Genomic DNA, 17226 nt, shown 5'->3' with positions numbered 1-17226 from the left:
CTTTTGTCCACCTATCAATGTGGTTTCCAGGAGGGATGATCCACAACTGATCGTCTCTTTAGGTTGGAACAGCAATTCAAGAGGCTTTTTCTAAATGCCTACACCGTATCGCGGTACTTTTTTTAGTTGCATAAGACATATAAGGCATACAACACTGATTGGCATCATCATTCTACTCGCCATCTGCGACTGGGGCTTTCGAGGCCCCCTACTGATTTTTTTTCCATCAGTTTTTATCTCACCGGTTGTTTGAGGTTGGTTGGCACTTCGCTCAGCTCCTCATGGGTCCAAAAGAATTGCATTCTAAGGGCTCTGTGTTAAGCGTCACTCTTTTCCTTGCCGCCATTAACTTGTTAGTGATGTCTGTTGGACCAAGCATTGTATGTCGACAATTTTTGCATTTGGTACTGCTCCCACTTGGCATCTTCTGTTGAAGGCAAGTGCCAAGGTGCCATCCAGTGGGCCTCTGCATGTGCTTTTTCCCATGATTTCCATTTATCAGGTCATGCATTTCTGCCATTGTACTATGGTTCATCCTGACCTGGAATTCTACTTAGGTACCCAGCACTTGGAAGTTTCAGCACAGTCCCATTTCTTTGGCCTACTTTTTGATAAAAATCTGATCTGCCTGCCCAGTATTTAACACCTGAAGACTAGCTGCATGTAGAAGCTTAACACTCTTTGCTTCCTTGCCCACACATCTTGGACTGCAGATTGCACTGCTGTTATCCATATTTGCTGGGCCGTGGCTTCGTCCCACCTGGATTGTGGTTGCCAGGTTTATGGCTCGGTGGTTCCTTCAACTTTGAAACTGTTATACCCAGTCTACCATTGTAGCATGTGTCTGGCTATACATGTCTTTTGGACTAGTCCCATAGTCTCCTTGCTGAAGCAGAGACCTGCCCTCTTCAGGTTTGATGGTACCAGCTCGTGGTCTTACATGCAATCACCATTAGACAATATCCTCATCTTCTCATGTATCCTACTCCTTTTACGTACAAGGTGTGTCGTCCTCATGATCTCCACCCCAGGGTGGAATTACCAGTTGGAATGCGCCTCACTTCCCTCTACCAAGATCTCCATCTCCCCTCCCTGGACTATGCTCCCTGTTTTTTCTTGTGCGCTCCCCCTTGGATGGTGTCTAGGGCATGGATTAGGATAGATTTTTTCAGAGGACCTGAAGTCTCTGTCACCACCATGCCATTTTGATGTTGGTCACGTCTAGGTCTTCAAGAGGTCCAGAGTGCTACCATCTTTTACACCAGTGGCTCTAAAACTGTGAATCAGATGGGACATGCTTTTACATCTCCTGCCAGTACAAAAAGCCATTCACTGCCAGGAGCATGTAGTGTGTTTATGACACGGCTGACAGCCAATATAAGAGCACTCCATTTTATTAAATGGGCCTCCCTTGATCATTTTTTTATGTATGTACTGACTCAGCATGCAGTCTCCCGGCTACTGACGAATGCTGTTCTTGCTACCCTTTGGTCTCCGCTATTTGTGGCCTTCTCATTGGCCTCATTGTGCTGCCTGCTCAGTTGTCTTTCTCTGAGTCTCAAGTCATGTGGGTACTTGGGGAATGAACTGACCAACCGTTCAGCTAGAGAAGCATTTACTCACTTTCCAACCCAGGTGCGGATTCGTGGGTGCACGCAAGATCTCTGTACGCTTGGAAATGGAACAACCTCTGGTCAGCTACTGCCCCATCTAATACACTCTGCACAATGAAGAGACAACTGCAGCATAGTGTTCTTCCTTCTGCTTCTCCCAGAAGAAATCCACATTGTTCATACCAGCCTAAGACATAGTTTTTTATTTGTGTGTGTGTGTGTGTGTGTGTGCCTTAAGAGCAGCTGCAGGATGGTTGAGGATGGGGCATCTCCCGCTGTATGTGAGGGCCAGGGCATCCCTGACCCTACCTCCTTGACTAGGCTACTTTTCCATCCCTCTTGTAGTCAGTTTTAATCCCTTTTATATTCAGTTTACCTCCTTTCTGCTGCACTCAATTTGCTATTCTGGTTGTCATACTTTTTTGAATAGTGTAATAATATTATACCAACAGCTGTTATTTCGATATTGTTTTATTAGGCAATCAATTGTGATGTTCCAATCAAGTCATCTTCATGCCTGTCACATGAATGGCTCCAAGTACCACTTGTTCATGTATAAGACAAGGCACAAATAATCATGTCTGGTGCCTTGTCTTATATGTGCATGAGTGGTACTTGTTAGTGGTACTTGGTGTCATTCACGCGACAGGCCTGAAGATGACATGATGGGAACTTCAAAACTGGTTGCCTAATAAAACAGTATCAAAATAACAGCTGTTTGTACAGTATTATTATATTTCATCAGCCAGCCACTCTCCAATGCTTCTGAACCCAAGATGGTGTTAACACTTGTTGAATAGTGGGCACTCTGGACTATAATGGATAAGAGGTGGGAAGCTGTGGTTGAGCCCCAGGGACACCCACCTGCTGACTTCACTATTTCCTACATCTTGGTTTTGTTATTAACGGTATGAAAGATGCCCATTACCTTTTAGCCTTCTCACTTTTACTATTATGAATCTCCTGACTAGATCAGAAAACATTCCCAGTGGGCGTCTCTGCTTCCAGATGCACTACTTGTGATTCAAGGGACTGATGACCTCATTGTTTGGTCCATTACCTCTCCCTGTGAACCAAACATCCATCATTTTTCGAGACTATCAAAAACAGTTGTGATCGATCAGCCTGTGTTCCGAGTCAAGGTGGATGGGAAACAGCCCCGCCTCCTTTTGCTTCCAGGCAATCCATTGAAGCAAAAAAGCTATTAAACTACAGAAAAAGAAACGCTGGTGCTAATTTTTGGCATCACATATTTTCTTTATTATCTGTATGGGAGTCATTTTAAGATCATAATGGACCACACCACACTAAAAAGGCTTCTGGAATTAAAGGATCCAACCAGTAGCCTAACCTACTTGGCCTTAAGATATAGTGAATTTGATTTTGAGGTACTCCAGCCGCATGGTAATGCTCATGGGTTAACTCACAAAGCACACACTGTAAAATGCGTTGAAATAGACACAGAACAGTGGTGCAGGGCTCAGGCTTCCGACCTTGATTGTCAGTGGTATCCAAAACAAGCACTTGTCAGCTCTGATGACAGACCCTTTGCCAGCCAGTTTAGGCCCAAAGTATTGAGGTGAGCCCTTGATTCCACTTTAGCTGGGCATAGTGGACGACAAGCCACGTAACATTGCATTGAGGAAAATTACTAGTGGCCACAGAGAAAACAATGTGTCGAATGCTGTGTAAAGAAATGTATTCCGTTCTCTCAAAGAGCTGAGTTGAGTTGGCAGAAGCTCCGATTACAAAGACTGCCTGAGGCAGAGAAACCATTTCAAATGGTAGGATTTGACATCCTTGGACCATTTGCAGCAACACCAGTGGGAATTCCTTATCATTTCTCACATTACTTTGCCATGGTTGCCATAGCAAACCAACAACACAGTGGCTAACACTTTAGTTAACCAGTGGCTATCAAAATTCCAACTTCATGTATGAATTATTTAAGTAGCTATGTCAACTATTGCACATAAAGAAGTTACAAACTAATGCCTTTCACCTACAAGCAAATGGTAGAACAGAGAGAGTTCATAGGGCATGGAGTAAAAAGCCAAGTTATTATGCAAATAGTAGACGTGATAATTAAGACACACTACTACAGTGTGCCCTAAGTGTGTACAATTCAAAACTCCATGAAAACATGAGTCTTTCTCTGTACAAGGTTGTTTTTGGTTGGAAAATACCCTCTCCTTTCAAATTATGCCTACCTACCTGGGAGAGGATTTATTCTCTGATCAGGACTTCAGTAAAAGACTAAAAGGTATCTGATGTCAGGTAGGAAAAATGAATAGGAAGGCTCTGGAGTGACAGGGAAACACCCACAATAAAAAAGCAAAATTATGTAAGTGCCACTTTGAGCAGTTATGTTATTAAACCCTCACATTCCAAATAGAAAAACTAAAAGTGCATTGCACATTACAAAGAGCCCTGTCAGGTATTCAACATGGCATCCCCAGTTAATGTTGAAATCCAACTTCTGACCTGAATCACGGTTATTCATATAAGTAGAATTCACCTGTTTCAAGGTGAACCAGAAGCATTGCTTCGATTGCTAGCAGCTTCTTCTGAAGGGGGAAGGAGGTTTGGTTGAGAAACAGAAGAAAGAAAGGTAGAAATAAGCCAGTGACACAGAGTGTACTTAATGTTGTTCCAGCACATCCCTACACTTTTAGATCATGAGGTGGTCATACGAGCTGAATGTTTGTATGTACTTATTAGTTATTATGCTTATATTTGTGCTGTTCCTATGAGGAAAGTTCACGGGGAACATTTGCGTATAGGTAGTAGGTTAGAGATTTATTAGTAGAACAATTGTGTGTCTAATTAAAATGAAAACATCAAATGTTTTGTTTTATATGTAGTTGGTATAGAAGTAAATAAGCAAACAGGAAATAAGTTGGTAGTAAGTGAGAATGAGTGAGTATGCATGTGATGCAGTTTTGCATCCAGCAGTCATCCGCCATCATGCTGTGGTAGTCACGCCAACATTTTGATCCACAAGGAATGTTTGCATCAGCACATGCCGGGGATCACCTGCCATTATCTGCAGTCTGTCTATTTGGGTTGAGATGTAACACATGCTTTGTAGAGCTGTAAAGATGATGCATTTGTGGACGTCTTTCTAACACGCAAGGAACAGTTTCTGGAAGGGCTATGCAGAATTAAAGCAAAGTTACTGGGTCCATTAGAACTATTAGGACCAGTGGAGGAGGAATCCTTACCATTCTACCACCATATGACCAGCATAACCAGTATGCAAGCAGGAACAAGGTTGAGGGTAAGAATAAAGACACCGTTAACCTTTAAAGAATGTTGATTTGGGTGCTTCCACCATCCATGCCTACCCAGTAGCCTGGAAGCCCTACAGAAATTTGTGTGTTTACTGGTACATGAACTGGCCGGCCGCGGTGGTCTAGTGGTTCTAGGCGCGCAGTCCGGAACCGCGGGACTGCTACGGTCGCAGGTTCGAATCCTGCCTCGGGCATGGATGTGTGTGATGTCCTTAGGTTAGTTAGGTTTAATTAGTTCTAAGTTCTAGGGGACTGATGACCACAGAAGTTAAGTCCCATAGTGCTCAGAGCCATTTGAACCATTTTTTTGGTACATGAACTACTTCTAATATCACCAGATAGAAAGTTCGATGCTCTACTCACGTCTGCAGAACTACTACGGTGCAGAAGTGGGCAAGTCACTGTTTGCTCCACAAAATGAATACACACTGTACCTGAGTCACACAAGCATACTCTGTTTTGCTCCAAGGAGTCTGCCACCAAAAGCCTCAGGGAGGTCACTAGAGCTGAAACTAAATTTTTCCAGAACATAGGGGCATGCTGGCTATACTCAGTACCTGAAGCAATATTAATCATTGCCTCCTGCCACCGAGGATGTTTCACACCATCACCATAGTGTTCACTTTGGGAATGATATGGTCATTTTGGCATGTTGATGAAGGTAAGAAAATTAACTTTCATGAATGAAAAATATGAAAGTTCATTTTCTTACCTGTCTATTTTTCGCTGTCCCCCTCCCACCTCTGTTACATACAGTGCACTTGGCTGTTCACTCTTATTAACTCGTACACAGTGTTTTAGCAGTAATCTCTGTCTTGCATACTATCCTGTCTTCCACCTTTAAGCTCTCAGATTTACAAATCTCATTCGTTGCAGTCCCCAACAATCAGTTTTTCCTTCTCATCCTGTCCGGTAAGTCTCGCCTGATCTGTGGTTCTGGGTGACTTTTCTGAAATCTTCCCCTTTTCGTAGACCTTTCCAGTCTTTTTCCTTCACCCCTCTTCCTTCCCCTTCAACTCTTCTGCCTGAAGAGTGAGCCACTGGCTCCGAAAGCTTGCCTAATTATAACCTCCTTTTATGTGTGTGTTCTGCCGCCGCTTGGTGAGTGGATTTTTTATCTGTCCCATTACATTATATTGTCAAAAATTGATTATTTTTGTTGTTATAATTTTATTAAAAGATGCCCTACTAATTATCGAATTTTTGTAATACTGTGTTAATAAATGGCAAATACTTAAAGGATTTTTTTTGACACACATGGAAGTTGGATGGTTATATCGTGACAGAGCTGTTCTCATTTTGTATGAAGTTTATCTTTTTCTTGCAGATAAACCTTTCCAAGGAAAAATCTGGCTTCAGACTGGCTGTTTGGTAGGCATTTTACTAAAAATCAGTATCTGTAACCTGTGTAAAATTTTGCAATACAATGCTTTCTCCTGATTTCTTCAGACGAGTGTCGCTTCCCTCCTCCAACTACAGGGAAACTTCTGTTTCCTCTTCTACACTTTTTCAAATCCTTGCTGTTGGAAGGACCTTTGCTGTTTGATATTTATGTCTGACATATTAATAATAAGCGGATGTTAGGGATGGGCCACGGATATTTCTGACGGATTCTGGAACATCTGCAGTCTCAACCCATGAATTAATGGAGACATGTTCTTGAGATCCATGAGTTTTCCTGCAGTTTTCACATGACAGCAAGTTCTACTTACTTACAGTTTGGTGAAGGAATGGACCACTGATCAGATAAAAAAATCTTACAAAAGTGTACTGTAAAAGACTTTGTGGAGAACAACCCAGGAACATTACAAAAAGAAGAATATAAAATGTTGGATGAAACATTTCTAGATGACGTTCCAACTGTGGACCTAAATTTAATAAAAACTTAGCTACAAAATTTGAGATCAAGTTTCATAAAAGGGCTTACAAAGGTGTAGGCTATAGAAAGAAAGAGAAGAAGAAAAGAATGGAGTGTTTAAACTAATAAAAAGTTGCTTGTGCTATGTTCATGATAGTATTATGCATTGCTGTGTTACAATTATTACTTTATATTATGAGTTACTTTTCCTTGCAAAGGATCAAGAATGCTCTGTTCCTAGTGATTTGGAAAGCAGAGAGCAAATCTGCTTGTGTTTGGTCAGTCATTCATACCTTCCAGGTGCTGCCTGTTTCCCTATTGCACCGAGCCCTGTCGGGTCCATGCTCGGTCGGGTACCCAAACAAGCCATGGCCTCAATGGCACATTGTGACCTGTGCACTCTGTTCCCGGTGCAGTGTATCTCAACTACCCATGATGCAGGCAATGGAACAGAATGGACTGGTTGGTTGCAGGCGGGCTCAGGCGGGTAAATGTAGTGCGAGGCACAGCTCTGTTCACGACGACACAAAACATTGCTCTGACCACAACTGACACTTGCAACATGTAGAGGACCTTGCACGTGTTCCGTTCACGGTCAGATACAGCACCGCAACCCGCAGGCTTCCCTAGCATCTGTATTTACATTCAGGCATGCATTTCTTGTGATGTTTCCATATTTTTTGTCCGATACATGTACTTAGTACCAATTGGTGACATTCATTTAAAGGGAGGAGCACTTATGTCCCATGTTTGGAACTGAATGCTCTTTGTTTGCTAGTAATGAGGCAGGTCTTTATTCATTTATAGCCTGCCTGTTATTTTTGGGAAGAGGTCAAGTATACATTTCAAAAGTGTATACAGTGAGTTTTATCGCTGAAATGCTGGAGTGTCGTCTTGCCATTACTGAAGAACTGATATTCAGATTTCATTTGTAAGTTGAGTAAAATGGTTGTGGATGGGGCAGAGGGGCACCAGGAAACAAGGAGGCAATGTGTTTTTGCATTTTTATAGCTTCAGGGAGGTCCAAAAAATGAAATCACTTTTTGATATATATTTGTAAAAAGTTGCCTTGCAGGTATGCCTGACTAGTTACAGTGCTCTCAAAGAAGAAAGGACCATAAAACCTTTCAATTACAGACAACACACACAGTATTTCCAAATAGATTCACTGCCTTGTGTGCATGAACTTCAGGAAATTCATGAGCTCAATAGGCAGAGTTGTGGCAGCTCACCTTACCAGTACCATTGAGTTTAAATTTTGTGTCATCAGATCACACACAAATCCTTGCAAATTCCACACATAGCAAACCATGAGCTCAAACTACTCTCAGTATTTAATCCGACTTATCCTCATCCACTTTATGTTGCAGGCTTAGAATGTGCATTCTCCACTTTTCAGTCCTATGAAGGTGTCTTATACTTGACCGTTTTATCTCACTTTCATGCACTCCCTGGTCCACTGAGAGGATGAAGTATGGCATCAGTGGACACTGGACTTGAAACTGTTTATGGTCAACTGGATCTTGCTTTCTGTACATCTTTAATAGTTCTGTCAGCTTCAAACTTATCACAAACACCAGTAATTGAGTGATCTGTTTTTGGCTGTGTTTCAAACCCTTTCTGCCACTGCAGTTGTACCTCACTAATGTCCTCATTCTTCTGGCAAGATTTCAATACAGTCTTGTGTTCCATAAGTGATAACGCCACCTCAGCCATCTAGCTATGATAAATTTAATGGTCATACTACATTTACACATGAGATTATTAACTGCAAGTCAATAGTTTTGAAATGGTTGAATTACAGGCATTTTCTTGAACCACCATCTTGAGTTGTGAACAAACACAAATCTTACATTCTGTACTCTCTCACTCGCCCATTGCATCCTGCAAAGTTTCAAATGAGAGCTGTCATCTCAGTACATTGTGCTCTTCATATCTGCTTTTTTGAGTACGTTCTGTGGTTTTGTCAGAACCTTATAACAGGTTGCTCACAGTTGCTCCATTCTTTACTTACAGCATTTGACAAACTGCTCAAAGGTGTCTGACAATGGCAGATAGCCAAGAGTTCTGCCTACGTTGGAGCAGTTATCATCAGAAACTGACTGAAGCTCTGCGGACACTTCTGGACCGAGAATTATTCGTTGATGTTACTCTTTCTTGTGAAGGCCAGTCAATCCGTGCCCATAGAGCTATTTTGTCTGCATGCTCAAACTATTTTCAGGTAAGTCATTCATTTTAATAGGTAATTTGCTACATCTGCTTATTTCCAGTAATTACAATTTATAGTGATTTTAAATTTCTTAATTTTAAAATATGAATCTATTTATATTCAAAGAAAGATATTTTTGGTTTAATCATGTTATTATTATTATTATTATTATTATTAATTTGGCGGATGCGGCATTCAAATTCCTACAAGTGGCTGCCTTGCAGCTTCCAGACTAGGATCAGTAGTATTAAGTATTTAGCCATCTTGACTGAGAAATTTATAATGTTGGGCAAAATGTGTGTAAAGAAATGAATGAGAACATAACAAGAATGTAATGTTAGTCTTCTGAGACAAATAATAAATAAGTTAGTCAGTTTTCACTTTAAGTACATTTGTCAATGAAATTGCGTATTTACACATTTTTATTGCATTTAGTACTCACTGTTTTTGTTTGTCTTTAAGCCTGGCACAGACACAGTCTACTCAAAGTAATGTGACCACCTCTCAAAGCACTCAATCACCTTTTGCAGGGTGGACGTGCAGAATAAGTCAATTAAGTTCTGGAAGGTACCAACAGGGATGTGTAGCCATGCTGACTCCAGGGCCATGACTAGTGTCACTAGGTTTCATGGTTGAGGATCCATGATGTGAACAACCTGATCAAGGTTGTCCCACAGATTCTTGATTGGGTTTACGTCTGGGGAGTCGATGACCAGGGGAGTACAATAAACTCATCCTGGTGTTCTTCAAACCATGCACATACACTGCAAGCTGGTAGATGCCACCATGCTGAGGAAAAACAAACTGCCTGTAAAAATATAACAATGAAAACAATCAATTTTGACAAAATAATTTACTTGGATGGATAAAAAATTTACTCACATAGCAGCAGCAGAACACACACATAAAAGAAAATTATAATTCAGCAAGCTGTCGGAGCCAGAGACTCCTTCTTTAGGATATTGGTTGAAGGGGAAGGAAGGAGGTGAAGCCAAACAACTGGAGAGGTCTAGGAAAAGGGGTAGATTTCAGGAAAGTCACCCAGAACCCTGCAGACATTAGTGAGGTACAACTGTAGATGGGATGAGAAGGAAAGACTGATTGCTGGAGACTGCATTGGATGAGATTTGAAAAAATGAGAGCTTAAAGGTGGAAGAAAGAATAATATGCGGGACAGAGATGAGTTAATAAGAGTGAAAAGCTAAGTGCATTGTACATAACAGAGGTGGGAGGCAGCGGTGAAAAATAGACAGGTAAGACAATGAAAGATGTAAAATACTAAAACAAAGTGAAGAAAACAGTAGTCACTTTGAGCAAATGCTGACACAGACAAAATTAATGTAAATTGAGGTCAGGTGGGTGGCGAGAACCAAGGACAAGTTGTAGCGCTAGTTCCCAAATGCGGAGTTCTGAGAAACTGGTGACTGTTGGAAGACTTCAGATGGTGCGTGTGGTGAAACAGACACGGAGATCATGATTGTCATGTTGTAGAGCATGCTCTGCAACAGGATATTGCGTGTTGCCAGTATACATCCTCTGCCTATGCCCATTCATCCTAATTGATAATCTGGTGGTAGTCATGCTGATATAAAAGACTGAACAGTGTTTACGTAACAGCTGGTATATGGAACACGTGAGGCAATACTGACCCTACGACTTATCTTAGAAGAAAGATTAAGGAAAGGCAAACCTACATTTCTAGCATTTGTAGACTTAGAGAAAGCTTTTGACAATGTTGATTGGAATACTCTCTTTCAAATTCTAAAGGTGGCAGGGGTAAAATACAGGGAGCAAAAGGCTATTTACAATTTGTACAGAAACCAGATGGCAGTTATAAGAGTCGAGGGACATGAAAGGGAAGCAGTGGTTGGGAAGGGAGTGAGACAGGGTTGTAGCCTCTCCCCGTTGTTATTCAATCTGTATATTGAGCAAACAGTTAAGGAAACGAAAGAAAAGTTTGGAGTAGGTATTAAAATCCATGGAGAAGAAATAAAAACTTTGAGGTTTGCCGATGACATTGTAATTCTGTCAGAGACAGCAAAGGACTTAGAAGAGCAGTTGAACGGAATGGACAGTGTCTTGAAAGGAGGATATAAGATGAACATCAACAAAAGCAAAACGAGGATAATGGAATGTAGTCGAATTAAGTCGGGTGATGCTGCGGGAACTAGATTAGGAAATGAGACACTTAAAGTAGTAAAGGAGTTTTGCTATTTGGGGAGAAAAATAACTGATGATGGTCGAATTAGAGAGGATATAAAATGTAGACTGGCAATGCCAAGGAAAGCTTTTCTGAAGAAGAGAAATTTGTTAACATCCAGTATTGATTTAAGTGTCAGGAAGTCGTTTCTGAATGTATTTGTATGGAGCGTAGCCATGTATGGAAGTGAAACATGGACGATAAATAGTTTAGACAAGAAGAGAATAGAAGCTTTCGAAATGTGGTGCTACAGAAGAATGCTGAAGATTAGATGGGTAGATCACATAACTAATGAGGAAGTATTGAATAGAATTGGGGAGAAGAGGAGTTTGTGGCACTACTTGACTAGAAGAAGGGATCGGTTGGTAGGACGTGTTCTAAGGCATCAAGGGATCACCAATTTAGTACTGGAGGGCAGAGTGGAGGGTAAAAATCGTAGATGGAGACCGAGAGATGAATACACTAAGCAGATTCAGAAGGATGTAGGTTGCAATAGGTACTGGGAGATGAAGAGGCTTGCACAGGATAGAGTAGCATGGAGAGCTGCATCAAACCATTCTCAGGACTGAAGACCACAACAACAACAACATTTCGCAGGTGCCTCTCCCTTGGATAACACATGTTTTGCTCATTACTGGGCTGGAATAGACGGTAGTAGGAGGTGTGTAGGGCAAGTCTTCCAGTGGGGAAGGTCTCAGGGATAGGAGCCATAGAGTAAGGAGATGGGTGCAGAAGAGACTGGGAGGGGAACGAAATGCTGTTCTAGGTGTGGTGACCTAAACCTCAGACAGAATGATCCCACCTCAGGGCATGATGTAGGAAGTCATATGTGATGATCCGGGAAATCTGCTTTTGAACTAGTCTGGTGGGGTAATTACATCCAGTGAAGGCTGAGGTGAGAATGGTTGTGTATTGCTGTAGAGTCTGAATCTGAACAAATATTTTTTCCTCAAACACCGATACTGTATGGGAGGGAATGCTTCACACGGAAAGGATGGCAACTGACAAAATGGAAGTACTGTTATTTGTTAGTAGGTTTAATGTGGACAGAATTGTGTAGCTGGCCTTTGGTAAGGATGAGATCAACATAAAAGGAAAATGGCACCATGAGTCCATATGGTTAATATATCTACATCTACATCTACATACATACTCCACAATCCACCATACGGTGCGTGGCGGAGGGTGCCTCATACCACAACTAGCATCTTCTCTCCCTGTTCCACTCCCAAACAGAAAGAGGGAAAAATGACTGCCTATATGCCTCTGTACGAGCCCTAATCTCTCTTATCTTTGTGGTCTTTCCGCGAAATATTAGTTGGCGGCAGTAAAATTGTACTGCAGTCAGCCTCAAATGCTGGTTCTCTAAATTTCCTCAGTAGCGATTCACGAAAAGAACGCCTCCTTTCCTCCAGAGACTCCCACCCGAGTTCTTGAAGCATTTCCGTAACACTCGCATGATTATCAAACATACCAGTGACAAATCTAGCAACCCGCCTCTGAATTGCTTCTATATCCTCCCTCAATCGGACCTGATAGGGATCCCAAACGCTCGAGCAATACTCAAGAATAGGTCTTATTAGTGTTTTATAAGCGGTCTCCTTTACAGATGAACCACATCTTCCAAAATTCTACCAATGAACCGAAGACGACTATCCGCTTTCCTCTCAACTGACATTACATGCTTGTCCCATTTCATATCGCTCTGCAATGTTACGCCCCAAATATTTAATCGACGTGACTGTGTCAAGCGCTCCACTACTAATGGAGTATTCAAACATTACGGGATTCTTTTTCCTATTCATCTGCATTAATTTACATTTATCTATATTTAGAGTTTGCTGCCATTATTTACACCAATCACAAATCCTGTCCAAGTCATCTTGTATCCTCCCACAGTCACTCAACGACGACACCTTCCTGTACACCACAAAATCATCAGCAAACAGCCGCACATTGCTATCCACCCTATCCAAAAGTCAATTTATGTAGATAGAAAACAACAGACCTACCACACTTCCCTGGGGCACTCCAGATGATACCCTCACCTCCGATGAACACTCACCATCGAGGACAACGTACTGGGTTCTATTACTTAAGAAGTCTTTGAGCCACTCACATAGTTGGAAACCAATCCCATATGCTCGTACCTCAGTTAGGAATCTGTAGTGGGGCAAGTCAAACGCTTTCCGGAAGTCAAGGAATATGGCACCCGTCTGATATCCTTCATTCATGGTTCGCATGATATCATGTGAAAAAATCATCAATGTATTTAAACCAAACCAGTGGCTGAAGACTTATGGATCCCAGGAAAGGCCCTTCCAAGTGACCCATGAAAAGCTTGCATAGGAATGAGCCATCCTGTTTCCCATACCATACTCCTGATTTGTTTTTATTTCTGCCCCTCAAAGGTGAAGCAGATGTTTGTAAGTATAGAGTTGATTAAGGTGAGTGAAGTTTGCTATAAGTTTGGAATCAGGTGGATGCTGACTGAGGAAATGTTCAGCAGTAGACAGACCATGTTCATGGGGGATGTTGGTATAGAGGGAGGTGGCATTAGTGGTGACAAGGAAGGTGTGTGGTGGGAGTGGGGCAGGCACAGATTGGTATCTTTGATATAGGATGGAAGTCTTTGTATTTGGGTTGCAGGTGCTGATCAACTTAGGCAGATATACTTTCGGTGGTTGCTTTGAAGCCAACAACTAAAGGATAGCCAGGATGATTGGGTTTGTGGATCTTAGGAAGAAGATAAAAGGTTGGTGTGCATGCTTGGGTGGAGTGAGAAGTTTTGTTGATTGAGGTGTAAGTCCTTGTGAGGGGCCTGAGGTTTTAAGGAGGGACTTCAGGTCAGTTTGAACTGTAGGGATGGGATCTTGATGTATGTAGAGTAGTCAAACAGATGGTGTAGACTTTCAATAAAATACTCCTCTCGGTCAATTACCACAGTGGTAGATCCTTTGTCTGCTGGGAGGATAATGATGGAGTCATCAGCTTTTAGAGAATGTAGAGCCTGGAATTCTACAGAGGACTGTTTAGGGCCTTGTAGGGACCTGAGGAAGGGTTGTGAAGCAATGCTGAATGTGAGGATATCTTAAAAGGCTTGCAAGGGATGATTTTGAGGAATTGGTGGTGGATCAAGTTGAGATCATGGACAGAATTGTTCAAGGCATTGTTCAATGTCAGGTTTGCTGTTGAAAAGGTTTTGGGATTGGGTTCAAAAGTGATATTTCCAGTTGATATTACGGGTGAAGGAAAGGAGGTCCTTCACCAAAGCAGCCTGATCAGATGCAGGATAGGGCTGAAAGTGAGATACTTGGGATAATACAGATAATTTAGGAGGGGAGAGTGCTTTAGACGAGAGGTTGAGGACATGTTCTGTTGTGGTTCTTGTGATTATGAGTTATTCTTGTTCTGGGAGGTAGTGGTAAAAGCTGTGGAATGTTAATGAGGTTGGCCAAGCTCGGTTTGTAGGAGAGGAGTGGTGGTTGATGGTGTGACTGGTTAGGGAGTTGCCGATAGACAGGAAGGGAAACACCACTGTTGAGGTAGTTTAGGAGAAGGTGGGATAGCTTGTTAAGGTGGAGTCTGGAATGTTGTTGCAGTTTGAAGTTGGCTAGGTGGATGATACCATCCAAGGAAACATGAGGGGCAGATAACTGCAGGATTTTGTAGAAAGAGAGAAGTCTGATGGACTGAAAATTGGATGGGTATGCGTGTACGTCACAGATTAGCCGGGTAAGAGCAAGAGATTGCTGTACTTGAAACTGTAGAAAAGCCTGGCGTATAGTAGTATTACATCCAGAAACAGGGGCTTTCAGTGTTATATGCCTTTGGGAGGAACTCCAAAGGACAAGCAGGTTTCAAGAACCAGGATGTGGGACCTTAGTTTTGACAGTACAGAAGCACGTTTTCAAAAAGAATGGATGTATTATGAGATGGGATTCATCATGGCAAGATAGGACAGTTTGGAGTATTAGAAATCATGGAAAGCGCAAAAAAGATGGGCAGAGGCTGGGTAAAAGATAGAAAAACTAAAGAAAACCAAGGAAAAATCAGGAAATTCATACGAAAATCATGAGAACAGACAATGGTTGATAACAGGTAATGAATGGGCAACTATATGATATGAAAGAAAGGATTGGGGAAAAAAAATTGAATGGGAAAATTGTGAAAAGAGTTTATCACACACTCCATCTGGATTCTTCCGCCAGATACCAGTTTCTCAGAACTCCGCAAGTGGGAACTAGCACTACAACATGTCCCTGGTTCTTGCCACCCACCTGGCCTTAATTTATGTTAATTTTGTCCGTCTCAGCATTTCTTCACAGAAAATTACTGTTTCCTTCACTCCGTTTTAGTTTTCTACGTCTTCCATTGTCTTACCTGTCTATTTTTCACTGCCCCCTCCCACCTCTGTTACGTACAATGAACTTAGCTTTTCAATCTTATTAACTCATGCGCAATATTTAAGCAGTAATCTCTGTCCTACATATTACCCTGTCTTCCACCATTAAGCTCTCAGGTTTTCAAATCTCATCCGATGCAGTCCTCAACAATCGGTCTTTTCTTCTCATCCCATCCAGTAAGTTTCCCCTGACCCATGGTTCTATATGACTTTCCCGAAATCTACCTCTTTTCCTAGACCTCTCCAGTTCTTTTCCTTCACCCTTCTTCCTTCCCCTTCAATGCTTCTACCTGAAGAAGAAGCCACTGGCTCTGAAAGACGCCCTAATTATAATATTCTTTTATGTGTGTGTTCTGGCATCACTTAGTGAGTAGATTTTTTATCTGTCCAATTAAATTAAACTGCATGTAGAGGTGGACATGTCCCCAAGGATAGATGCATACTTGCATTGATCCACTGTGCCTTCCAGAATGATGAGACACTCAGGGAATGCCATGAAAACATAGCCCAGACCATACAGCTCCATCCTCTGCCCTGGACGCTTCCAATGATCCAACGGCCATCTCTCTGATACAGCATAAAATGAAGTTCATCTGAAAAGGCCACCTGTGGCCACTCAGTGGATATCCAGTTGTGGTATTGGCATGCAAATTCAGCCTTTGTTGCCAATGAGCAGCAGTCAGTATGGGTGCACCAACCAGTCGCTTGCTGCAGAGGCCCATTTGGAACAACATTCACTGAACGGTCAGTAAGGAGACATTGTTGGTAAAACCTTGGTTCATCTGGATGGTCACTTGCTCAACAATTGCATGTCTATTTGCCTATCACATCTCTATGACCAAAGCTTTATTCGCCCTTGTCATCTATGGACCCATAGTGCCCCACAGTTGCCTCACATAGGGTTTTGGATAGCGCCACTTCGTCATACATGATATACTTCAAACACCGTAGCACACGAAGACTTTATGAACTTAGTTGTTCCAGAAATGCTTCCACCCTTGGCCTGAAAGCCAATGATCATGTGCTTTTAGACATCAGACAAAATTGCTCTGTTTCTGTGTTTCAAGAAAGACTGCATGGTTTTCCTCATCTCCTCAGCATGCTTTGTATACTCTCCACTGCTAGTGTTGCCACATCTGTGAGTGGTTATTGCAGACTGCTGTCAAACATAGGCACTGGTGACATTAATGTAACTGGGCCACATATGTATCCAGTTATAGGTTATTCCTTGTTCTTAGGCCTGCTCCTGTTCAAATATATGCCTGCTGAAGATGCCAGGAATACAATTAGGAAAAATTTACAGTAACACTCCTTGTTGCCAACAGTGTTCTTCCATCACACCAATAGCTGTACATAAGAAATTCTTCTTCTTTCATTATCATTAGACTTTAGGATTGTTGAATTTGAAAATTATGTTTGAATTTATCCCAGCAATGTAGAGACAATTGCAGAAATGTTCAAGTAGGCATTGTTCATTGTTTGGTGGTGTGTGTCAGTGCTTTCTAAACTTTTAGATGCTGGAACACACAAACACACGCATGGACACGCGCGCGCGCACACACACACACACACACACACACATATATGTACTGTTTTAATTCTCTGGTTCTTACTACCTGAGTTAAAAATAAATAAAATAATTAAAAAA

General features: G+C 41.8%; 1 protein-coding gene across 1 annotated transcript in view; it reads left to right on the top strand.

Annotated features, from left to right (window-relative positions):
* Positions 1-17226, top strand: part of LOC126187790 (protein bric-a-brac 2-like) — a 101088-nt gene that overhangs the window by 11649 nt on the left and 72213 nt on the right. The window contains exon 2 of the mRNA XM_049929062.1: positions 8781-8985. Within this exon, the coding sequence (XP_049785019.1) occupies positions 8812-8985 (174 nt within the window). The 5' untranslated portion in view covers positions 8781-8811. The remainder of the gene's footprint in view (positions 1-8780; positions 8986-17226) is intronic.

This window comes from Schistocerca cancellata, chromosome 5, assembly GCF_023864275.1.
Source record: "Schistocerca cancellata isolate TAMUIC-IGC-003103 chromosome 5, iqSchCanc2.1, whole genome shotgun sequence".
NCBI lineage: Eukaryota > Metazoa > Arthropoda > Insecta > Orthoptera > Acrididae > Schistocerca > Schistocerca cancellata.
This window is presented reverse-complemented; position numbering and strand designations above follow the sequence as displayed.